At 44.2% G+C, this 26549-nt stretch overlaps 1 protein-coding gene across 1 annotated transcript in view; it reads right to left on the reverse strand.

Moving 5' to 3' along the window:
- Positions 1-14297, reverse strand: part of Dnajc12 (DnaJ heat shock protein family (Hsp40) member C12) — a 16054-nt gene extending 1757 nt beyond the window's left edge. Inside the window, exons 1-3 of the mRNA XM_028781259.1 lie at positions 14109-14297; positions 9594-9672; positions 8051-8190 (exon numbers count right to left, since the gene is read on the reverse strand). Coding sequence (XP_028637092.1) covers positions 8051-8190; positions 9594-9672; positions 14109-14186 — 297 coding nt within the window. The 5' untranslated portion in view covers positions 14187-14297. The remainder of the gene's footprint in view (positions 1-8050; positions 8191-9593; positions 9673-14108) is intronic.
- Between the last annotated feature and the right edge of the window lie 12252 nt (positions 14298-26549).

Raw genomic sequence — 26549 nt, forward strand, 5'->3', positions numbered from 1 at the left:
AGAGAACCAATTCCTGCAAGCTGTCCTCTGACCTCTACATGTATGCTGTGGAACACACACACACATACACACCAAATATGGAAAGGTTTTAAGAGTGACGCTAAGCAGTCCGTGTTGTGAAGCAGACAGTTGGCAGGGCACGGCTTTCCATGCTCAGAGTTTACTCCACAGCTCCACCAGAGATCAGTGGCTCAGAACAGCATGCAGCATCAAATGAACTAACTAGTCCTCGGCAGATCAACAGGGCTGGGCTCGGAGTTCAGTTAGATAAAGAGCTTCCCTGGCATTTGGCAAGATCTGGGTTCAATCCCCAGCACCAGACAAAAAAGTCAAGCACTCAGACTGGATGGAGCTCAACTGATCCAGTGCTGCCTAGCATGGTGGTTGGAATAGGTATGACCCACACAGGTGTTTGAATGCTTGGCCCATAGGGAGTGACACTTTAAGGAGGTGTGGCCTTGGCGGAAGCGGATCACTGTATAGGCGGGCTTTGAGGTCTCCTATGCCCAAGCTACATTCAGTGTGGCACACAGTCTCCTTCTTCTGCCCGTGGATCAAGATGTAAAACTCTCAGTTCCTCCAGCACTATGTCTGCCTACACACTGCCATGATGATAATGAACTGAACCTCGGAACCTGTAAGCCAGCCCCAAATGAAATGTTTTCCTTTGTAAGAGTTGTCATGGTCACGGTATCTCTTCGCAGCACTAAAACCCAAACTAAGACAACCAGCATGCCTAGATCCTACAGTGGACAAGATGGATCCCACAGCACATAACATATAGGCTAGAGCACGCCAGTGATCACAGCACGCAAGAGGTGAAGGCAGGAAGATCAAGAGTTCAAGGTCATCTACCCTTGAATATGTATTGAGTTTGAGGCCAGACTGGTATGGACATGAGACCCTGCCTCAAAAAAAAAAAAAAAAAAAAAGAGCATCAGTAGAAATATCCAGTGATGGGCTGGAGACAAGAACTAAGAGGCAAAGAGGAGAGAAACGCATTGCCATGCAGGAGGCAGACAGTCAGCAAACACCAAAGGACAAAGGCCATGAACGCTCGTGTCTGTGAAGTTGAGCTCCTGGTATTTTCCACTCACAATAAACTTGTTTACCAGCTTTCCTTAACAGGCCCTTTTTTTTTTCCTTTAGGAAATAATTATCTCACATTCTAAATCTCGGTCAACACTAGCAAATATTTCTAAATCTCCACGCCACTAAAACACTGGAAAAAGGAAACCAAAACAACGGGCTCACATGAGCCACAGCTCACCTGAACAACAGGCAAAACTTGGCTTTTTGTCCCCATTGTTATTTTATGTGTATGGATGTTGTCTCTGTATGTGTGCCTGTATACCACTACGTTTGTCTGGTTGCCTGAGCTAGCCAGAGGAGACTTCAGATGCCCTGGAACTGGAGTTACACAACTACAAGCCACCATGTGGTTGCTGGGAATTGAACTTGGGACCTCTGGAAGAGCAGCCAGTGCTCTTAACCACTGAGCCATCTCTCTAGCCCCCAAAATTATTTTTATCCTGAGTTACCGTGAGTAAATTTTTTACTTGCCTGAGTGGTTGATCTCTGACCTGCTTGCTCTGGGATAGTATCCAAACAGGGCAGACTGTCTTTTCAAAAGCAGGTATTTAAGTGCTTACTGTTTCTCATCTGGCTAGATAAACAGTGGCCATCTGGACATGGTAGGAAGCTTCTGCAGATAGCCTGTGGCCAACTGGACTCCCCCCCCCCCAAAGATATACCACCCACCCAGGAACTCAGAAACAATCAATAGGCCAATAGACTTATGTAAGTAACAGGAAAACCCCAAAAATTCCTCCCCAAACAGCTGATTTATCAAATAGCCAAGTCCAAAAAAATATATCTAACTTATAAAATTTACAGCAATGGGTATGACATGGAACAATTTTATTAGTCTTTGAGGATGCTTTCTTGTAGTTTTGACTGTGATTTAAACAGAACCATTTCCCAGCAGCCTTCTTGTCTTCCTGGCCTGTGCTCTGGAAGTAGATAGAGAGCCTAGATTCTCTGCACTAAAAAGGGTCTTTGTGGGCTGGAGCAATGGCTCAGTGGTTAAGAGCACTGAAGTTCGATTTCCAGCACCCACATGGTGGCTCACAACCATCTGTAATGGGATCCGATGCCCTCTTCTGGTGTGTCCAAAGATAGCTACAGTGTATTCATATACATAAAACAAATAAATCCTTTAAAAAAAAAGTCTTTGTTAGGCCTGGAGGTGCAGGCCTGTAATCACACTACTTAAGAAGTAGAGGCAGGAGAATTAAATGTTGAGGTTTGGTCTGTTGCTATGTACTGTAATGCTACATACCTGCCCCCAAAGTCTGGTTGCCAGCAGGGACAAGGAGGTCCTCGTGTACACTAAGTGATGCTATGTAACCTTGCTCCTTAATTTAAAACTATTGGTTGAACGAAGATGCCGACAGCCTACAGCTTGGCAGAAGAAAAGTAAGCAGGACTTCAATTTGGGTGAGGGAGCTCAAAGACGTAGCTGGGTTGGTAGGGTAACTGTATAGGCACTCCAAAGGTGGAGGTAGAAGGATCAGAAGTTCAAGGTCATCCTCAGCAAGTTCAAATTCAGCCTTGGATTCATGAAACCTCTAAAAACAACAACAAAACAACAAAGTCTGTTTCCTAATTATCACAGAATCTCAAAGGCCTGAATCCTTGAAATTCAAACCAATATTTATTTAAAAACAAAAACAAAAACTCTTTGCCGAACATTGGTGGCGCACGCCTTTAATCCCAGCACTTGGGAGGCAGAGGCAGGTGGATTTCTGAGTTCGAGGCCAGCCTGGTCTACAGAGTGAGTTCCAGGACAGCCAGGGCTACACAGAGAAACCCTACCTCGAAAAACCAAAAAAAAAACAAAAAAAAACTTTGGTTTGTTTGGTTTTTGAGGGTCTTACTTTGTAGCCTGTAGCCCTTGCTGGTCTGAAACTCACTGTGTAGAGTACGCTGCCTTAAACTAACAGTGATCCACCTGCCTCTGGCTCCTAAGCACTGAAATTAAAGTGCCTGGCCTTTAAACTTTTAATATTTATTTGTTATGTATGTTTTGTTTATCTCTATGTGCACATGTGTATGGACATATACGTACGCTACGGTGTATGTGTAGAAATCAGAGGACAGCTTTCAGGAATCAATTTTCTCTGTCTACCATATGGATTCCAGGGATCAATCTCAGGCTGTCAGGCTTGGTAACAAGGGCCTATACCCACTGGGCCATCTCAAAAGCCATGTATCTCATTTTTAAACCAACATCACATGTTCAAATTTAAGTTTCTAATATAGTCATTGGTTTAGGTCAGTGATCCTTAACCATAGGTCTGGATGCTTTTGGGGGTTGAATGACCCTTTCACAGGGGTCACCGAAAACCACTGGAAAGCACAGATATTCACATTCTGATTCATAACAGTAGCAAAATTACTATGAACTATGAAGTAGCAATGAAGATAATTTTATGATTTGGGGGAGTCACCACAACATGCAGGACTGTATTAAAGGGTCACAGTCTTAGGAAGGTTGAGAAACAGCGGCTTAGGTGAACTCTTAAGATATTTTTTTAAGATTTACCACTCTGATGTAAATTATTGATAATTTTGACTCATAAAACAAAAAAGTAATGGAATGTTAATGTTGCAGATAACTATTAATAATTACATTAGATTAAATACAGTGCAAGGGCAAGGTTAAAGGATAGTGATTTTAATTTGCAGGGAAAAGCAGGTAAGAACTTTCAGGCATAGATGTTCTGAAATTAATAAACTATGAAAAGAAATGATTAGATGAGAAATTTATTTTTCATTAACTCTATTAAACATTTTGGGGAGTTTTTCAAAAAAAAAAAAAAAAAAAAGATTTACCACTCTGAATGTCTGGAGGCATCAGATCCCCTGGAGCTGGAGTTACAGTAGTGGGTCACCCTGAAGCCAAGGCTCATCTGAGCAATGTTCCCAATGGACAGATGGCCAGACTTGAAATACAGCCCTGTATGTGACACATAAAACTGCCTCCAGATATACCCTGTTCTCCTAACTAATAACCATCCTCCTAATCATACTAACTGCATAAAAATCAGAGCCACAAGCTTAATGGTGTGAAGGAAAGACATTGGATGAAACTTCACGCTCTGAGGAGGTGCAAGTCAAAAGAATACAAAAGTGTCTTTTGGATCCTAAACTTGTACCTTTGATTTTCAGAATGCTGTGTGCTATACAGCTAATCCCAAACCCTAATGACAGTGTGTGGCTACAGAAGGCCGGTTACCTACCTGACAGAAGCCGAACAGTAATTGTTAATGCTTCCCAGACATAGAAGACTTAAGAAAAAAAGAAATCACTACTGACTTAAGATTTATTTTATTGATGTGTATGCATATGTGTCTATAGGAGTGTATGCTATGAATATGCAGATGCCACAGTGTCCAGTAGAGGGTTTTGGATCCATCCCCTGGAGCAGAACATAGTAATTGTAAAATGTCTGACCTGGGTGCTGGGGCCCAAACACCAATCCCAGCAAGAGTGCTCTTAACCACTGAGCCATCTCTCCAACCCCCACTGCTGATTTAGTGGGTTTATTTGGTTTTGATTTTTGTCTACCTCCTGAATGCAACCCCTTGCCTGGAAAGAACAGCTATAAAACGTATTATTCTTGTATCTCTAATGGCAATAAGCCTGAAACCAAATTTCATACTACTCCAGCTTAGGTGACAAGATAAAGAATGTGGTCAGTTGTAGGAAGCAGCGCATGCGCTGGCTAAAGCCGCGTTTGCCTGACATCCGGGATTTTTCCTGGTGAATAGGTGAATTGCGCATGTGCCATGGAAAAGGCCTGCCAAAGTTAAAGCCCATCCCACGGCGTTTGGCACGCTACGAGTAAGCAGCCAATCAGAGGTGAATGCACCGCTCCAAGGGTATATTAAGCAGTGCTTTTCCTGGGCCTGGCGTCTTCTTCCACCATTTTGTATTTGGGAATAAACGTGTTTTTACGGAAGGATTCTGGTGTGTGTGTGTGTGGTGCGTTCTTGCTGGCGAGACGATTACACACGCGCCTCACAGTCAGTAAGACTAAAATATAATTATTATAAGGGTTCAAACAATGAATAGTTAGGCTAAATCCAAGATGGAATTGCTGTGTTTGGAGTCAGGAAAGTAACAGTAAATAAAATACAATGGTAATGTAGATCAAAGTGGAGACTTGGACAGGAATTTTGGGAAAATCTGTAGCTAACTTAGTATTAGCAGTTAAAAAATTAAATGACCAGGGCTGGAGAGATGGCTCAGCAGTTAAGAGCACTGACTGCTCTTCCAGAGGTCCTGAGTTCAATCCCCAGCAACCACATGGTGGCTCATAAATATCTGGTTTTGGTTTTTTTTTTATTGTTTGTTTGTTTGTTTGTTTGTTCGTTTGAAGACAGGGTTTCTCTGTATAGCCCGGGCTGTCCTGGAACTCACTCTGTAGACCAGGCTGGCCTCGAACTCAGAAATCCGCCTGCCTCTGCCTCCCAAGTGCTGGGATTAAAGGTGTGCACCACCACTGCCTAGCTTCATAACTATCTGTATTGGGATCTGATACCCTCTTCCACATCCATGCAAGCAGAATACTGTATACATAATAAATAAATCTTTTAAAAAATGAATTAAATGACCATTGAGTAAGGAGCTGTAAATCAGAAGGCATTGGACAACCATGGTAACTAACTCAGCAGTAGTTACAATGTATCATATTTAAGAGGCCAGAGATACATTTGCACTGACTTTGCAGAACAATGTTTACTAAGCCAGTGTCAAGGCATTTTGGAAAGGCAAAGGCTAGAGAAATGGCTCAATGGGGAAAGTGCTTGCTTGAGGATCCAAGTTCAAATCCCTAGCGCTATCATAAATATTGGGGTGGTATGATGGCTTGTCTTTAATCCCAGCACTCAGCAGGCAGAGGAAGGTGATTCCCCAGAGTGAGCTGGCCATCTAGACAACGCAAAGAGTCAATCTTTGGGTTCACGTGAGTGACCCTGACTCCATATAAAAGCTGGAGAGCAGTAAAGGAAGACATTCAGTGTCAACCTCTGGCCTCTACACACATGAGCTCAGGCAAAAAACACGCACACATACAGACACACTTGTACACCTACACAAGGTACACACACATGCACACCATGCTCACATGCACATGCAAAAAATAAATAAATAAATAAAAGGTAAAGAATAGTATTTCTCTCAATGTAAAGCTAAGTACTACTATTCTTTTAAGATACTATTTTTATAGGCCAGGAGTGGTAGAGCACACCTTTGATCCCAGCACTTGGGAGGCAGAGGCAGGTGGATATCTATGAATTCGAGGCCGTCCTGATCTACAAAGCTAGTCTAGGGCAGCCAGGGCTATTACACAGAGAAATCCTGACTTGAAAAAGAAAAAGATATGGAAGCTGGAGAGATGGCTCAGAGGTTAAAAGCACTGACTACTCTTCCAAAGGTCCTGAGTTCAATTCCCAGCAACCACATGGTGGCTCACAATCATCTGTAATGGGATCTGATACCCTCTTCTGGTGTGTCTGAAGACAGCAACCATATATATATATATATATATATATATATATATATATTTTAAATAAATCTTTTAAAAAGATATATTTTTATTTATGTGTGTGTGTATATATGTATGTATGTATGTATGTATGTATGTATGCCTGTGTGAAGAATGTCACATGTATGGGTTCCCTAATAAAACAGAAGAGGGCATCAGACACCCTGAACTGGAGTTACAGGCGGTTGTGAGCCACCTAGCGTGGGTTTTAGGAACCAAACTTCCATCTTCAGAATAGCAGCAAGTGTCTGATGCCCACAGATGCCAGAAGAGGGCATCGGAGTTCCTGGAAATGGGTTTACACACAGTGTGAGCGGCCAATGTGAATGCTGCAAACCAAACTTGGGTCCTCTAGAAGAGCAGCCAGTGTTCTTAACCACGGAGCCCCTGTATGTAAGTTTTTAATGGTGTTTAGAAGTAATGTAACTCTTTACCACCATACATAACAGCAATAATTGTATTCTGTTTTGTTATAGATGCCCAAGCCTTACTAAACAAATAAGTTCAAACAACAAGAAAAAAGATAAAGGAAGGGCTGGAGAGATGGCTCTGAGATACAGCGCTTCATGCTCTTCCAGAGGACCAGGTTTGGTACCCAGTCCCCACATGGCAGCTCACAGCCACCTGTAACTCCAACTCCACAGATCCAATGTGCTCTTCTTGGGAACCCACACATGGCATATACACAAGAGACAAAAACACAGACACATACACAAACAAAAATACATCTTAAGCTGAGTGGTGGTGTGCACGCCTTTAATCCCAGCACTCGGGAGGCAGGCAGAGCTCTGTGGAGGCCAGCCTGGTCTACAGAGATAGTTTCTGGACAGCCAGAACTACATAGTGAGACCCTGTCTTGAAAAACGTAATAGATGTAGCGATGACAGAGATAAATAGATATATCTTGAGAATATTTTTTCAAGATTCAAGGAAAAGATTTTTCAGCAGTTCAAAATTTTGTTATATGAGCACTCTGATAAACACAATTCTGAGAAATCTTAGAATAAGGTGTAAATGATAGCAGGAAGTGTAATATGCTAAAACACGTGGCCATGGCCCCTTCTAAACACTCACTCTGGTGGTCTTGCTTTCTCTGCTGACCTTCTCCTCACAGGGGTTTTGTTTGTTTGTTTGTTTGTTTGTTTTTGGTTTTTCAAGACAGGGTTTCTCTGTATAGCCCTGGCTGTCCTGGAACTCACTCTGTAGACCAGGCTGGCCTTGAACTCAGGAATCCACCTGCCTCTGCCTCCCAAGTGCTGGGATTAAAGGCATGCGCCACCACTGCCCAGCCCTCACAGGGTTTTGTAAGCAACGACTTACTACTAATTTCTCGGTCCCTTTCCCTCCTATAGCATACTGATTCTTCAGGCTAAGACGTGAGTCTAACCCTTGAGCAGCCTGGCCTCCAAACCCCAGCATCCCCAGAGGGAAACTCACAGTTTTCACTGAGTCGGCCAAAGCTTCCCACTGCTCGAACGGCATCGACATCTGGCTCCTCCGCCAATGGTCATAGCGGGCTCGACTCTCCGCATTGCACAGAATCTCCTTCGCCTTCTGCAGTTTCTGAAAAGTCTCCACTGGAAAACAAGACAGAGATGAACACTGATCTCTCGGTGGGTTTAACTCCAAAACCATCCAATGGATCTCGCCAGAATCTCGATTCGTCCGCATACTATGAGACTTTGGGCTGGTCTCCCTAGTCAGGCTTTAGTGCACTCGTTTGTAAGGTTATATCATAAAGACAAGTGAAAGCTGGTAATCAGAGAGTAAGGGTCTTTGACTTTGATACCAAGCCTGACATCCTGAGTTTTGATCTCCTGGACACACAAAATAGAAGGAGATACCTGGCTCATGCAAGCTACCCTCTGAGTTTCAGGCATGCCCTGGGGTGAGTTGGGGGGGAGGGCACAATAAATAAAATGAATAAAGAGAATTCTTATGAAGACAAGCATTGGTTACAAATAAACATATTGTTATAGTAACACTTCATTGGCTGGCAGAAATGAACTGCAAGTCCAAACACTTGTAGTCCTGGCTGGCCTAGAACTTGCTATGTAGACCAGGCTGGCCTCCAACTCACAGAGATCCACCGTCTGTGCCTCCCAGCTGGGATTAAAGGTGTGTACTGTCTCTGCCCAGCAAAAAATAAAATCTTATAAAAAAAAAAAAACTCATTGAATACAATAAGTTCAGCCCAGCACTCACCATACAAGCTTAGAAATAGGGGTTTAACCCCTAGAACTCACACAAAGGTGGAAGAAGAGCACCATCTCCTCTGACGATGCCATTCCATGGCGCATATATCCACAGACATCATCAGCACTGCTTTTTTAGTTTGAAGACCTTGCAACAGTAAATAGTGCTATACACAACTGAAGCCCTGTTGTATAAGTTTCCTCCAATATTGAAACATTTCACACTGCAGGCAAAATGCTTCAGCAGGAAGATAAACAACTCAAAATGGCTCCAGGAAGTTCCTGAAACGGACCAGATTCACTCGGCCCCTCCCATTCCAAGTAAGCAATAAACACTGAGCAACCAAAGGAAGCTGAATCGCAAAGACCACTCTCAGAGAAAGCAAGCTGCAAGGAAGACTCTTGAAACCAGAACAGCTGCCTGAGAGAAGATGAAACCAGTTCAACTGCCTGGAAGAAATGTAGTCCAGCTGAATCATTTGGAAGGGATACTCTCCAACCTAATGAGCTGCCCACAGGCAGTATGCTCCAGGTTCCCAGCTTCTGTTAGCCATCACTCATGCTAGGGTGGGCTTTGGTGATACAGCTGTCTTTGAGTCATTTTTGCTCCTATAGGCCACACCAATAAAACTCATGGTTTACCAAGTTGGACTTGGGAGGTATGAGTACTCTGGTGTTTCCTAGGCTCCATTTCTGAGTTGAATAGATGTGTGTGTAGCGGTATAGCATGTCCCAAGAAAAGTTTTGTTCATCCTCTTAAGAAACAGCCATCAGTAGATTCTTACCGGCTTTAGAGTTTTCAGGATGCTTGTCGGGGTGACATTCCAGAGCTCTGACCTTAAATTCTGCCAAGATTTGCTCAACCTAAAACAAAAATCAGGGTTTCCAATAAAGAGGATAAGCAGAGGAAATTGCTTTAGTCCGGTGGTTCTCCACCTCCCTAATGCTGCGTTGCGACCCTCATGTTGTGCTGACACCCATCAATAAATTCTCTTTCTGCTACTTTATAACTGTAATTTTGCTACTGTTATTAATCACAGTGTAAATATTTGTGTTTTCTGAAGGTCTTAGGTGATCCCTGTGAAAGAGTCACTCAACTCCCAAAGGAATCTTGACCCCAGGTTGAGAACCACTAACATAGTTACCTGCAAACCTGAAGAGGATTCGAGTTCAATGCCTAGTGCCCATGTAAAAGCCAGGCCTGGAGACCCAACCCTGCGATCCCAGTGGAGGGGTTACAGACAAGAGAATCTGGAGCTCACTGGCCAGCCAGTTAGTTGACTTTGGTGAGCTGAGACCGTCCCAAAAAATAAGGTGGAGAGCAACTGAAGAAGATGCCAACACCAACCTCTGGCCTTTACACACACACGCACAGATGTACTTCATAAGAATCAAATGTATTCTAAGTGTAGGTAACTGTGCCGACAACTCCAGCACTCTGAAGCAGAAAGGGGAGGACCACAGGTTCAAGGAAGTTCATGCCAAAAGTGTAACAGTATACTTTGTATGTGTATGTGACAGGGTCACACTGTTATTGCCCTGGCTGGCCTGGGGTTCATCATGTAGACCAAACTGGCTTCAGACTTAAAGAGATCCGCCTGCCTCTCCCTCCTGAGTGCTGGGATTAAAGGTACCTACCACCAAACCTAGCAAATGAACATTTTTAAAGATCTGTTTATTTTATGTGTGGATGTTTTGCTGTGTGGTCTGTGTACAATGTGTGTGCCTGGGGCACACGGAGGTCAGGAGAGGGCACCGGATTTCCAGGCATTGGAGTTCCAGGCATTGGAGTTCCAAGCGGCGATGAGACACAGTGCGGGTGCTGGGGACCAAACCCTCGCCCTCTGTAAGAGCAGCCAGTGCTCTTAACCACTGAGCCAGCTCTCCTGTGCCCCCAAGTAAACATTTGTAAATTAACATTTCATAAGTACCCCCAAGCCCTCTTTGAATAAAAATCCTATCAATACATAATAGAAAATAAAATTTTTTTTTATCCTTTTTACTCTTTTAAGATACATTTCCCCCATATTTATGTCTGTGTTCTGGGAATGTTAACTAATGCAAATGCACAGAATTATACCTATCTGTCCAAGATGGTTGGAATCTTATTGTTGTGGATTTTCTGGGTTTTGTTTTTAATTCACACCACACTAGAAGACATTCTGGGGCCAGGTGTGGTGGTGCACGTCTTTGAGCTCAGCGCTTGGGAGGCAGAGGCAGGCGGAGTTCTGTGAAACTGTGACCAGCCTTGGCTACCTAGTGAGGCCCAAGACAGCCAGGGCTATGTAGAGAGACCCTGCCTCAAAATAGATAGATAGATACATAGATAGATGATAGATAGATGGATGGATGGATGTTGGGAGCCGACTCTTAACCAAAAGTGGCTATCATCTTTACAGCCATCTCGAGCCATATACCCTGACAAGAGACTTGTTTTCAACAGCCCACAACAGCTGAGCACACTCTGATAAACATCTTGTTACACTGTTTAGTGCCCCCAGCTGCAAGGTGCTCCTGGTATCCATGGCTACAAGGCACTTGACGTAGTGGCTTCAGTTGAGCTTGTCCACGAGAGCAAGTCACGTGGTAAAGGATATAAATACCCAGGATTTCCTTTCTATAGAGGAGAATATAGGAGGATAGAAGAGAATATAAGAGAATAAAGAAGAGACTTGAAGAGACTCCACCGGACTCTGTCTTGTATCTATCTTTTGTGTCTCTCGCCCCTCTTTCGCCCTTCCTCCGTCCCCACTCTCTCTCTTGCTAGACCCTGACCTGTGGACCGGAGCAGCAGAACGGGCCATTACAAAGTAGCAGAACCGGCCGTTACAGATAGATAGATAAATAGATAGATAGACAGACAGACAGATAGATAGGGGTAGAGGAGGAGGAGAAAAGAAAGGAAGGGGAGGGCAAGCTTTCTGGGGTCAATGAGATGGCTCAGTGGATAAAAGCAATTGGCACCAAGCCTGATGCCCTGAATTCAACACCCCAGACCCATATGGTGGAAGGAAAGAACCGGTTCCCACAACGTGCCCTCTGACCTCTGTATGATGTGGTGTGCACGCACACACACACATATACAAACAGACGTGTAAATATACTTTTTCAACACTATGGTACCAGTCTATGGTAGCAAAGTGTAACTCCTAACAGTGCTAACATGTCACTGCTACTTCCTGATTTATATTTCTTGCGTCTTGCCAAGTTAATTTAAAAAAAAATAGCTCTGTCGTTCAATACTTTACCGTTTTACTGTCACAGGGTTAACCACAGACCTTCTGCAGGGCTGACCCTGAGTAGACCAGTAAAGGTGGCTAGTTTGCTTTCATCATAGCCTGTCTCTCTCCTGCTGTCCCTATCCCACATGCCCAGTGCTGAACACAGTCCGTGGACAGCCAGAGACCTTACGTCAAGGTCCACTAAGCCCTCCTGTCCTGATCCAGTATCTAGTGATCTGTCTGCACAGCTGCCTACCATGCCGGTGGTAAACAGAAATCGTGTTTAACTTGACTCACAATTAAATAAACCAAAACCTCCAGAGGGTGAAGGGAGCTTCAAAGACACGAACACCGATGCTCTCCTGAACCTTAACTAAGCAGGTGCACATTTCTAGAAGTAAATTCAAGTACACATATAATATATATTTGCAGGCATATGTAATGTGTATGAAATATACATTATGAAATATATGTGTGTGGACTATATAATATATATGTGCATATATATGTAAAATATATGAACTATATAGTATACATGTTTTATATGTTAAATATGTAATGTGCATATGTATATGTATGTGTGTATACATGTGTGTGTATACATGTGTATATGTGTGTATATATATGAAAAGCCTCTATTTCCAGAATTCTTTGACCCAGAATTCTAAATTCTAATTCTAAATACTTATCTAAGGAGAAAAATCTGAAATGAGACAAGAATTTAGCTCCCAGTGTGTGACTTATCTGGAGAAACAAACTAGCACAGCCTCAATGGAGCCAAAGACAAGGCTTTATTTAGAGTAAGAACTAAGGAACTGTCCCATGCAAAGGGGACTGCAGTAAGCATAGTTTTGGGGTTTGGGTTTTGTTTTGTTTGAGGGGAGAGGCCCTTAGAATAGCAGGAGGGTTTACATGGGTCCATCTTGGTGTCTTAAGTGACTCCATCTTGGACCAAAGATCTGGTCCATCCCAACATACAAAGGTTCAATGAATAAAACATAAATTTTAAATAAAAATGTATGTATGATAGGCTATTTCTTTAAACTAATTATAACTATAGATGTTAAAAAATTGGCCTTGTGGCTAGGCATGGTGGTACATGCCTGTAATCCCATCACCTGTGAGGTAGAGGGAAGTTATGCCTGTGAATTCATGACCAACCTGATCTACATAGTGAGATGGTGCACTCCAGGGCAGCCAGGGCTACATAGTGAGACTCTGTCTCAAAAAAATAAAAAATAAAAGTAAATAAAAATAAATTAAAAAAAATTTTTAAAAGTAATGCAGGCTATAGGACAGAGTAAGTATCCCTATGCGGCCAAATAGAACCCAAATACACATACATACACATACATGTAGGCACTCATGTATGCACATAAAACAAAAATAACAAGTCTTTAATAAAAAGAGTAACACATTTGTCTCAATTTTATGTCTAAGGAAAGCATTAGTTTCTTTAAAAGAAAAATCTCCCACCAGAAAGGTCATCGAACTTGATTAAAGTGATTTGAAGTTACAATGGCATTTAATACCATTTGAAGTTATAATGGTACTATAAAATCCATGAGACTTTCTCTGAACGAGGAGACTACCGACAGGTGGCTCCGCCTCCTGAGTTCTAAATCGCAGCCTTTACTATTTTTCTAAGGCAGTGGTTCTCAACCTTCCTAATGCTTCGACCCTTTAGTACGCTCCCTCACGTTGTGGTGACCCCCAACCATAAAATTATTTCGTTGCTACTTCATATCTGTAATTTTGCTGCTTTTATGAATTGTAATGTAAATATCTGATGTGCAGGATATGTGATAAGCTATAAGCTATAAGCTACCCCCAAGTCGGTAGCAACCCACAGGTTTTGAACCGCTGCTCTAAATAAATAAAAACCGTCAGTATGTGGTCCCTCTCCCAGCTAACACTTGCAAGTTCGGAGTCCTTCCCTCAAATTAACCAGCAAGCATTTTAACCCTTCATTTTCTCCGAGCCGAGAAACTCCTTTAAAATGGTTCGAGGTTGGAGTTCGAGGAGACAGATGTAGCTGATCGCAAAGCCGACCTGGTGAGAGCCTGCAACCCTGCTTACCGAGGAGAGCTCGTCGCATCCCAGCAAGGCGTAGTAGTCCTGGCTGCCCTCCGGCCTGTAGTTCAGTATCGCGTCCATTTACAGCGGATGAGTCAGTCCTCTCCGACGACCGGGACACGGTGAGCTCCGGGGCAACCGCAAAGCTCATTACATTTCAGCAGGACTTTCCAAACCAGTGAGCACCTAGACTTCAACCCAGCCCTTCGCAAACACAGCTTCTCATTGGCTGTCTGCCCAGGAGCGAGCCTGCCATGCGGGGCTGCTGGGATCTGTAGTTTGGGGTTTGTTGTTGCGGTTGTGTTTTTTGTTGGTGCTGCTGCTGTTGTTTGTCGTTGACGTTGTTTTGGTTTGGTCTGCTTTGCTCTTTGCTTTTTACTTTCGTTGAAAACATTTTTTCATACAATAAATATTCTGATTATGGCTTCCCGGATCCCAACTCCTCCCAGGTCCTCCCGTCTTCTTCACCCACCCAACTTCACGCCTTTTTTTTTTCTTCACTGTTCAGAAAACAAAGAAAAAAATTAAAATAAAAAGAATATAGAGAAAAATAAAGTAAGAAACACGCAAAACAAAATCTATAAAAATAAAAACACAAACTGGGAAATCGTAACATACAAGCAAAAAAGGCTAGTAATTTTTTTAATGCAATATGAAGAAAAAAATTTATACCATTGAGTTCGTTTTGTGCTACCTGTCTCCTGCTGGACATGGAGCTTACCCTTTCTTTTTGTTTTGGTTTTTGTTTTTTTGTTTTTTGGGGTTTTTTTTTTTGTTGTTGTTTGTTTTTTGAGACAGGGTTTCTCTGTGTAGCCCCGGCTGTCCTAGAACTCTGTAGACCAGGCTGGCCTCGAACTCAGAAATCCGCCTGCCTCTGCCTCCCAAGTGCTGGGACTAAAGACATGCACCACCATTGCCCGGCTTACCCTTAATGTGCTTGAGATACCCAGTGAGACTCCACAAGAGAGAACAGATGGTAGACAGATGTCAACTGGAGATGGATGGCTTGTTGGTTAGAGATGGGAGACCGTGACCGCTTCCCCCTCTCAGTGCTGGGACCCCATCTGGCTTGAACGCGTGCAGGCCCTGTGTGTGCTGCCACAGTCTCTGTGAGTTCCTATGTGCACCAGTGTACTTTGAGTATTGACGTGGGGATTTTTTTTTCCTATCAGCTAATTGGATACTAACTAACTAACTCCCCTATTTTTTTTCCTATTTTTTAAGAGACAGAAGAAAACGTGAAGCAAGTTTTTAAGATGTGTTCAATAGAAAGAGTGGGTACTTTTCCAAGTGTCTAAAATAGCTTGTCATTTTCTTTCTGCGGTTGTAGATGTAGCAGGGTGGCCAACATTTGACTGCCACCAGCCAAGCCCTAGGTGAGGGGGAGGGGGAGGGGAGGAAGAGAGGGAGGGGAAAAAGGAGAGGGAGTGGGAGAGGAGACGGAGAAGGGGTTATGGATTCTGAAATCAGTGGCTGGAGAGATGGCTAGCAATTAAGAGCACTTGCTGCACATCGAGAGAGCCTTAGTTCAGTTTCCAGCGCCCAACACCTCGTTAACTCCAGCTCCAGGAGATCGGACACCTCTGACTTCCGAGGACGACACCTGCACTCACATTCACGCGCCCACATGCAGACATACACACAGACACATAATTAAAACGGATACAAATTAAATATAAACAAATTAAGCAGCCAAATATGATGGTGGTACATACCTATAATCTAATCTTATCCCAGGTTTGAGAACAGCCTAGGATACAGGAGAGCTAATATATAGTATAAATATATATTATATTACATATAATTTATATGTATATAATTTTATATATTATATATTTATATATGTGGCATGGTGCATGCCTTTAATTCCAGTTTTCAAGAGGCAGAGTCAGATGGATCTCTGTCAATTTCTTTTTCTTTTCAATAAACCTCTTAAATTTTATTCACTTTTATTTGATGTGCATTGGTGGTTTGCCTGCTTGTCTGTCTGTGTGAGAGTGTCAAATCTTGGAGTTACAGACAGTTGTGATCTGCCATGTGGGTGCTGGGACTTGAACCTGAGTCCTCTGGGAGAGCAGTCAGTGCACCTAACCTCTGAGCCATCTTTCCAGCCTACACATGCGTGGTACTTCTTAGTTCCTGTTCTCCGTTTATTCAGTCCGGGCCCACCCAAGGGAAACGTTGGCACCCACAGCAATCAGGCAGGTAGGTTTTCCCACCTCAATTATATAATTAAGATAATCCGCCATGCCTCCGGTGATTCCAGAGTCTGTGTTAACATTGCACATGGCGTTAACTGTCTCTTACCTCAGTATTGAAGTACAGGGATAGGCAGATCCCTGGAACTTGATGGCTAGCCAGCTAGCCAAAGTGGTGCACTCCAAGTTCAACTCATTGAGAGACGATCTCAAACTATGAGGAGAAGCTAGGCGGCCCAAACTTTAATACTAGCACTGGGGAGACAGAGGACAGGTAGATCTCTGAGTTCGAGGCTAGGCTGGTCTAGATAAGGAGCACCAGGCCAGTCCAAGCTACATAGTGAGTCCCTATCTCAAAAGTAAATAAATGATGGATATCCATACAGGAACACACAAAACTCTCTGGCTACCCTGCGCACCCATTTTACATAGCTATGTGCACCCACACTTACTTTTTTCTGGAGGTATAGATCCTTTTTATTATATTTTTATTATATTTTATCATTTATTTGGGTGGTACACAAATCTGGAGCTCAGAGAACCACCTGTGAGTGGTTCCTATTCTTCCTCTTCTGGGTCCCAGAGATCAAATTCAGGTATGGTGGCGAGTGACTTTACCAGCTGAGCCATCTTGCAGGTCCCTGAGGGGTAGACCTTTTAAATATAGATAATAAACCCTAATACTAAAGCTGGGTGCTGCGGCTCATCCCAACAAACCTTGCTTTTGTGAAGGACTGCAGCGAATTCCAGCCCGGCCTGTAGCTAGAAAATTCTACCTCAAACAACAAACCACTTACCACAATATCTCAACATATAAGTAAAACTCACATGAAAGTTTTTAACAGACTTGAAAACTCTTTGATTTCAAAGACGCAAAAAGTCTCAGCCAACCTCTAGGTGGCGTCCAAAACCGCGAAGACTCCTCCAACCCAGAAGTGTGGCTCACTTTGGGACTACAAGTCCCATAAGGCATAGCGCTACTACATAAAGGGAACTACAGGGCTCCCAGAACTTCCGAACTTCCGGCTTCCGAGACTCCCGTGCCTCCTTAAGTACTGCAGATTTTGCGTCTGTATTCTAAACCTGCGTCACTCTGCTAATCCAGGATATTCTCTAGTTTGAGGCCATCCTCCTGTCTCCGCATTTCAAGTGCTTGGATTATAGGCGTGGCTGCTAAAAGTGATTTTACATGAAATTCGTCTTCGAACCTAGAAATAAGAGGCTAGGATCCTCAGAAGCTCTCAGAGCGGACATTAGCCAGCCCACAGCCCACTCATATCCACCCCTCTCCCACCTGTCTGCTCCAGGCGCGCCCCAAAGTTCCGTGCAGATGGTATCAGCTCCCGCCTTCCCTCTTAGATCCTTCCAAACCTCAGCGGCGTCCGGAAAGGAATCCCTGAGCTCCAGAAATTACCTGCAACAATTTCTGTTCCCAGGATCTGGACACCAACGAACGATACGTTGGAAGTTTGCGATTTTTGTTTGTTTACATTGTTTGTTTTGAGAGTGTTGTGGCACCTTCCGGTGGCTCGCACTAGATGGTTAACCTTGCTTGCAAGCACCTTAAGCTGAGCCATGTCCAACGCTCTGTGATAGGAGTGTGAATTTGACTTGGTCCCCCTCCAGGAAGTCCTCAGAATCTGCTCCATTCAGCCTGAGATTCAGTAGGAAGCGAGCAGATTTTAACTGCCCCGTTTTCACCCCTCCGCCTATAAAATGGGACAAACCCCCTTCCTGTTCTGGCTGCCAAAATTACCAGTGTCCAGGAGCAGGCTCTATCAAAGAAAAACAGTTATGTAAATCTTCGAAGCTATGTTGTTGTTGTTCTGTTTGGCTTGGTTTGGTTGTTTTAGACACTGGTCTCACATAGCCTAGGCTGCCCTAGAGCTCACTATTTAGCACAGGATGGTCCCCAGTACTGTACTTACAAGTCTGTGCCACCGTTAGGAGTTTGGGCTGGGGCGGAACCCAGGCGTTGCAGCGCTAGGCATATCCTACTAACCACGCTCCATCTCCAGAGGCTGCAGTCGCAACTTATAACCACGGCGACGGTAAAAGCAGCTAACACTACTGTTAGGTACGGAGTGCAAGATGAAACGGTGTTACTTGTGTGGAAGCAGGGGATGTACCACTACCTAAGTGCTCTAAAACGTTAGGTGAGGAGGGCTGTGCTTGGGGATGTGAGGCTGGAGACTGAACCCCGGACCTCAGCCATCCTATAGTGTTCTAAGACTGAGATCCATCCCAACCCGGGTTTTGTTTGTTTTATATTATTTTATATGAATACGTGGTTTGCCTGCAGAGATCAAAAGAGGATGTGGGATCCTCTTAGAGCTGAAGATATAATTGGTTGTGAGCTGCAGTGTAGGGGCTGGGAATTGAACCCCATCCCCTGCAAGAGTTAAGTGCTCGTAACTCACGCTCCAGCCTCACCAACCTTATTTGACCCATGGGTATTCTTTTTTTTTTTCTTTTCTGTTCTTTTCTTTCAGTGTTGTTGTTGCGTTGTTTTTGTTTTGTTTGAGGGTTTTGTAACAACCCTGGCTGCCAAGGAACAAGCTGGTCTTGAACTCACAGATCCATCTGCCTCTTGTCTCCTGAGTGCTGGGATTAAAGTCACGGGCAGCCATCATCCAGCTTCTACACTTTTTTAAAGACTTATTTCTATTTTATGTGTATGGATGTTTTGCCTGCATGTCTCTGCACCATCTGCATGCTGTGCCCCCACAGAGGCCAAAAGAGAGTGTAGCATTCCCTGGAACTGGGGTTAATGGTCGTGAGCCACGATATGGGTGTTTGTGCCCTCTTCCCCCCCGAGCCTGGAGCAGGCCTGAAAGACCTTGTTTACCACAATAGACCAAATAATAGGACCCAGGTGGGGTTACCCACCTTGGCTGCATGTACAGCCTGCTACAGGAACTTAGAATAATAAACTGCCTGCTGAGCTTGCCTTGAGACATCTCTGGCTGTGACTAAGGATGTGTTCCCCCACCGATCTCCAGTAGTGACCAAGGATGGGTTCCCCCACCCATCTCCAGCTGAAACAAGAAAGGGTTTGGTGGGGCCTTTCCCTTTCAATTGAAGAGCTGAACATTAAACCTTGAGCCTTGATCAGAGAACTTTGTCTTGGCTTCATCTTTCTCTTGCCCTCCATCCCTTTTTTCATCTCCAGCCTCCCTTTCAGGAGAACCCGGTTGGTCCGTGGCCGCAGGCAGCTACAGGTGTTGGAAATTAAACCCAGGTCCTCTGTAAGAGTAGCTAGTGCTTTTAAACGCTGACCCGTCTCTCCATTGCCCTTCTCCCCTTTTAGGTATAGTCCCACATATCCTAAAGTAGCCTCGGCACATAGTTAAGGAGGACCTCGAATGTTTGATCTTGCCTCTACACCCTGAGTGCTGGGATTACTGGTATAATTACATAATGTAATCCCTACTATCAAATAAACCGGTGTAGTTATGAGATTCTAGGGATCAAATCCACGGCTTTACCGACTTCTTAAAACATGTGCTTCCCCTTGATTTATGAAAAAGGATATTGGAACAGGAGAATGATTCTCAGATTTGAAAACGCACTTCTGGGTTGTAGAAGTCTGGCCATATTACAACTGGATTTCAGTTGAATTTATAGTCCTAGTATAAGATGCCCGAATCCCTGGTGTGTGTGTGTGTGTGTGTGTGTGTGTGTGTGTGACAGAGAGACAGAGACAGTGACAAAGAGAGTCAGAGAGAGAATAAATGCTCACCATGTGCATGCAGGTGTCCAAGGAGACCTGAACAGGATGTTCAGTTCCCTGGAACTGGAGTTAAGGTGCTTGGAACCATGTGATGCAGGTGCTAGGACACAAATTGCAGCTTGAGACTTAACATGTGGTCCGATGAACGGTGACCAAACGTCCCCAAGATGGTGGGTACACAGGGAGGACATACTCTGTTGTCCCTATCACAATAAACTTTCGGAGTGTTTAAGTCTTTCTTGGTTTATTCTCTCTTTTTCCCCCAGGGTGGGAATTAAGCCCCATGCCTTGCTAATAGAGCACCTCACACTGACCTACACAGTCAGGCCTTTGTCAGCATTTGGAATCACTTCAAAGCTGTGTAATTGTTGGCAAACGTAAATACAATGGGCTCTGCTCTAGACTAATTAAAAAGGAGTCTGGGGTGGAGCCTGGCATGATTAAAGCTCCCCTCAGTGGTTCTACAAGCAGCAGGTGTCACCTAGGCCGTGATATCAATCTGTTAGGAAATATTAATGAATGCTTTAAGGTCTCGGGCCTCATACTCTGTGAGGAATCCCAGAATCCATTGCATTTGAGATAGGAGTTAAATTGCCCATAGGGAGTAAGGATGGGTCCATGATGGGTCATGAACTGGTCACAAAGCACTCATGGCCCCTCTCCAAATGAAAGAGCATCTCTCTGGGCCATAGGAGCATAAATAGGTCATGTGGACTTCTTACTGTCTGGACTCATCATGTGCTCAAATATGAGCAGTCTTAATACGATTATCTCAGGCTGTATCTAACTCCCAGCCTACATATCTAACACACACACACACACACACACACACACACACACACACACTCCGGGGCTGGGGAGAGCACTGTCTGCTGCTTTTCCAGAAGACCTGGCTGGGTTCAATCCCCAGCCCCAACATGGCATCTCATAACTATCTGTAAATCCCAATTGCAGGGGATCTGATGTCTTCTTCTGGCTTCCAAGGGCATGTGCATATGAGTCTATAAGTGCTCAAGCTTGCCTGGTAAGCCCTTGACAGAAGAAAGTGAACTTGAAATAGAGAACTGTATCCAGGAGCTCATTCCTGGTTCAGCAAAAGTTTCTGGACAATGTGGGGGTATAAAAGAAATCAATAGTCAAATGGTGGTGCACGCCTTCAATCCCAGTACTCTGAGGCAGAGCTGGGCCGATCTCTGTGAGTTTCAGGCTGGCTAGGGCTACATAGTGAGACCATCTCAAAAACAAGGAATATATAAAGAGACTGAATCTCTCTTTTTAAATTTATTTATTGCACGAATGTGAGTACACTGTTGCTGTCTTCAAACACACACCAGAAGAGGGCATCAGATCCCATTACAGATGGTTGTGAGCCACCATGTGGTTGCTGGGAATTGAACTCAGGACCTCTGGAAGAGCTCTTAACCGCTGAGCCATCTCTCTAGCCAGAGACTGAATCTCTTACCCATATGTCAAATAAGATATAACAAACCATGAGTCTTAGCAATCGTGAATTTGTTGGCAACCTTTGTGGGAAGTAGGTATGAAACAGGGTTTCTCTGTGTAGCCCTGGCTGTCTTAGAACTTGCTCTGTAGACCAGGGTGACCTTGAACTCACAGACATCCGAACATCTCTGCCTCCTGAGTGCTGGGATTAAAGGTGTGTGCCAACCCCACTCAGCTATTGACAATATTTTTAAATTGGGAGAGTTACATACTGAAGCCCCTTGGTTCAGCCCTCAGTACTGACAAAGGGGGAAGGAAGCATGTGGTCTTCAGACCCCAGATAGCTTCCCATCTGTGTGGCCTTATGCCTCAGTTTACCATCCATCTACACAAAGGGTGTCAAATGACAGCGCTAAACTTGGGAATGTTAATTTCAGGATTGATTTTTGTTTTATTTTGTTCTGTCTTAGGGGTGTTCGTGGGAAGTGATGTTGGTTTGAGACAGACATAGCCCAGGCTGGCCTTGAATTCACTACATAATCACGGATGACTTTGAGGTTCTAATGCTCCTGCCTCCACTTCCCAAGTGCTGAGATTAGAGGCATGTAACTAACACCTTCTACCACTGAGCTACAGTGCCTGTTTGGAACGAATTTAGCTACAGGATTTTTGTGTTTTGACGGGATCACCAACAGTATCTCAGAATCACCACTAGAGGGACTAAAACCAAAGGAATCGGCAAGCTCCGAGGCCGATTCCTACTGCCATTTTTTTAATCCTCATTCCCCCCCTTCCATTTTTTCTTTCATTTTATATATTCGATATAAATATGATATATAATTACATGTTATATAAATTTGTTTGTTTGTTTATTTATTTATTTATTTATGGTTTGTTTTTTTTTTTTTTTTTTTTTGAGACAGGATCTCATCAGGTACCCCTGCCTGGCACTCTGACTCTCAGAAACAAAAAAAGTAAGATTTGTTAGCAGGGCATCTTTGTGCCTACCCATAAGCCTAGCACTCAGAAGCTAAGGCAAGAAGTGCTGCCATGAGGTCAGGGAAAGCCTGGGCTACAGTGTAAGTCTCTGTCTAGAGAAAAACAAAAAGAAAAGAAATGGAAATGAAAGGAAAGAAAAGAGAAGAAAAGAAAAATAAAAGAAAAGCGCTGGTGAGATGGTTCAGCCAGCAAAGGAGCTTGTAGCCAAGTCTGATAACAGCCTTTCTGTTGTCGCTGTTGTTTGTTTTTTTGTTTTGGTTTTACAAGACAGGGTTTCCTCTGTGTAGCGCTGGCTGTCCTGGTATTTGCTTTGTAGACCAGGGTGGCTTCAAATTCACAGAGATCTGCCTGGCTCTACCTCTGAAGTGCTAGACTTAAATGCAAGCCACCACAACCGGCCTCTGATAACAGATTCCAGAGCAGGGGTGTCTTTATGACTTGTTGCTCTGTAAGCACGTGAGAGTCCTGGCAGGTGCTTGTGATGTCAAAGGACAGCTTGCAGCAGTGTGTTCCCTCCTTCCACTGTGAGGGTTCCAGGGTTAGAACACGGGTCTCAGGCTTGTCAGCCCACTTAGGCATCTCCACAGCAGCACTTCAACATTCTTGCTTTTGTTTTGTTTTTTTAGGTGTGTTTGTTTTAATGTGTGTACTGGCTGGTTTTGTGTGTCAACTTGACACAAGCTGGAGTCATCGAAGAAAGGAGCCTCCCTTGAGGAAATGCCTCCATGAGATCCAGCTAAAAGCATTTTCTCAATTAGTGATCAAGGGTGGAAGGCCCAGCCCGTTGTGGGTGGGGCCATCCTTGGGCTGGTGGTCCTGGGTTCTATAAGAAAGCAGGCTAAGCAAGCCAGGGAAACCAAGCCAGTAAGCAGCACCCCTCCATGGTCTCTGCATCAGCTCCTGCCTCCAGGTTCCTGCCCTGTGTGAGTTCCAGTCCTGACTTCCTTTGATGATGAACAGCAACGTGGAAGTGTAAGCTGAATAAACCCTTTACTCCACAGCTTGCTTCTTGGTCATGATGCTTTGTGCAGGAATAGAAATCCTGACTAAGACAATGTGTAGATGCTCTGTCTGCATGTATGTCTGTGGGCTGTGTGCATTCCTAGTGTCCAAGAAGAGGGCGTAAGATCCCCTGGAATTGGAGATACAGAGGATACGAGCCACTCTGTGCTAGGGATTGAACCCTTAAGTCTTGTGTGTGCTTTCCAGTGTGTGCATCTGCATGTGCGTGTGCATGTGTATGAGTGTGTGCCACGCTGCACATATGGAAGACGATTTGCAGGAATCAATCCTTTCCTTTTATTTCCTGGATCCCAGGGCCCACACTCATGTTCTTAGGCTTGTGTCCTGGCCAATGTTATGTCAACTTGACACCAGCTAAAGACATTAGACAGGAGGGTACCCCTATTTAGAAACGCCTCCATAAGATCGAGCTATAGGCAAGCCTGTGGGAGCATTTTCTTAATTAGTGATTGATTTGAGTAGGCTTAGCCCACTGTTGGTGAGGCCACCCTCCTGGATTCTATAAGAAAGCAGGCTGAGCAAGCCAGTAAGCGGCACCCCTCCATGGCCTCTGCATCAGCTCCTGTCTCCAGGTTCCTACCCTGTGCCAGTTCCTGTCCTGACTTCCTTCCGTGACGGACTTCAGTGTGGAAGTGTGAGCCAAATAAGCCCTTTCCTCCCCAACTTGCTCTTTGGTCATGGTGTTTCTTCTATCACAGCGATAGAAACCTTAACTAAGGCAGCATGTATAGCAAGCGCTGTTAACACGCTGAGCCATTCGTCCGACTCCCAACATTCTTTGCAGAATATTGTCCCAGTTTAAAATCTGGGGGATCAGCCAGGCAGTAGCAGTGTACCCCTTTAATCCCAGCACTTGGGAGGCAGAGGCAGGCAGATTTCTGAGTTCGAGGCCAGCCTGGTCTACAGAGTGAGTTCCAGGATAGCCAGGGCTACACAGAGAAACCCTGTCTCGAAAAAACAAAAAAAGAAAAAAACAAACACAAATCTGGGGAATCTGTAATCGCTGGAGGCTGAGGCTGAACGGTTTCAGTGAGGCTGGAGAGGTGGCCTGGCACTTAAGAGCATGTACTGTTCTTATAGAGGACCTGAGCCTGGTTCTCAGCCCCCACATCTAACGGCTCAAGACCACCTAGAATACCAGCTCAAGGCCTCTACCAGTCTACCAGCACCACACACCAAATCGCGCGCTCTCTCTCTCTCTCTCTCTCTCTCTCTCTGTTTTGTCTATTTTTAGAATTATTTACTTAAGAGCACACTTTAGCTATCTTCAGACACACCAGAAGAGGGCATCAGATCCCATTACAGATGGTTGTGAGCCACAATGTGGGTGTTGGGAATTGAACTCGGGACCTCTGGAAGAACAGGCAGTGCTCTTAACCACTGAGCCATGTATCCAGCCCATTTTGTTGGGTTTTCAAGACAAGGTTTCTCTGTATAGCCCTGGCTGTCCTAGAACTCACGCTGCTGACCAGGCTGGCCTCGAACTCAGAGATCCATCTGCTTCTGCCTCCCGAGTGCTAGGATTAAAGTTGTGGGCCACCACTGCCCGGCTGTCACACACACACATTTTTTTTTAATTTTTTTAAAAATTGAGACAAAGTCTTACTATATATCCCTGGATGGCTTGGAACTCACTATGTAGACGAGGTTGGCCTCAAACTGGCTGTGTAGCCTATGATGACTTAGAACTTTTGATCTTGCCCCCACCTCCAAAGTGTGACTGTTCCAAGCTTTCCCCACTCTGTCCAGCTCTTTTCTAGGGTTTGGGAATATATAAATGTTCAGATGATCCCTAACGATCCTCTAGAGCAGTGGTCCTCAACCTTCCTAACCTGCAGCCCTTGAGTACAGCTCCTCATGGTGTGGTGACCCAACCATAGCATCATTTTCATTGCTACTTCATGACTGCAGCTTGGCTACTGTCATGAATCCTAACGTAAACATCTGTTTTCCAGTGGTCTCAGGTGACCTCTGTGAAAGGGTCCTTTTGCAACCTACAAGTTGAGAACCGCTGTGCTAGATCCCATTGGATCTTATTTTATTAATAATTATAATTATTTAATTAATAATTAATTATAAACTCTTTTAGTTTGGCTAGGGGTTTATGGATCTTGTTCCTTCAAGGAGCCAATTTTCTGCTTGACTGATATATCTTAGTCTCTTTAAATTTCTTCCATGACACAGAGAAACCCTGTCTCGAAAAACCAAAAAAAAAAAAAAAAAAAAATTTTTTTTCTTCCATGAGCTTTTTAAAAATTATTTATTTTTATTTTATGTACAATTGTGTTTTGCCTGCATGTGTGTCTGGATGAAGGTGTCAGATCTCCTGGAACAGGAGTTACAGACTGTGGTAGATGCTGGGAATTGAACCCGGGTACTCTTGAAGAACAGCTGGTGCTTTTCACTGCTAAGCCATATCTCCAGCCCTTTTCCATGATTTTACCTCTTGCCACTGTCTTGTTGTGGGGTAGCCACCAGAGAAGACTCCTCATACATGAGTTTAAACTAAAAGAAAGACTTTATTAGCCAGCTGGAGACTACACTGGATGTTCAGGATCCCAGTGTATTCCTGAGCCTTTCTCAGGGGGAGCTTTTAAGTACAAAAACCACATCCTGGGTTGTTGACATACTTCAGTTAACAAAAACAATTAGCCAGAAAGGAACTACAGAAGCCAAAAAGCAAGGTTAGTTCACAGAGACTCGCCCAGTACTATGGACATTGATGGACTAGGTCTTTATTTCTGTGTTGGCAGGTGGTGCTATCTATATGCTGAGTTTCAAGGCCTGAATGGTACTTCCATCTTGGAGTCAGTTGTGCTAAGGTCTGGGGGGCCCATTACATGCTCACTGTTCAAGCCTGCTGGGGCTACATAGTGAGACCCTGTTTTGTTTGTTTGTTTGTTAATTCTGTGTGTGTTTTGCAGGTAGCACATAGAGACCCCCAACTGGGAATGCAGGAAGTTGCAAGCTGCTCATGTGAGTGCCGAGGACCAAACTTGGGTCCTCTGCAAGAGCAGGACATGTTTTTAGAAGCATTAGGCTATTGAT

Source organism: Grammomys surdaster, unplaced genomic scaffold (genome assembly GCF_004785775.1).
Source record: "Grammomys surdaster isolate TR1022 unplaced genomic scaffold, NIH_TR_1.0 376, whole genome shotgun sequence".
Classification (NCBI taxonomy): Eukaryota; Metazoa; Chordata; class Mammalia; order Rodentia; family Muridae; genus Grammomys; species Grammomys surdaster.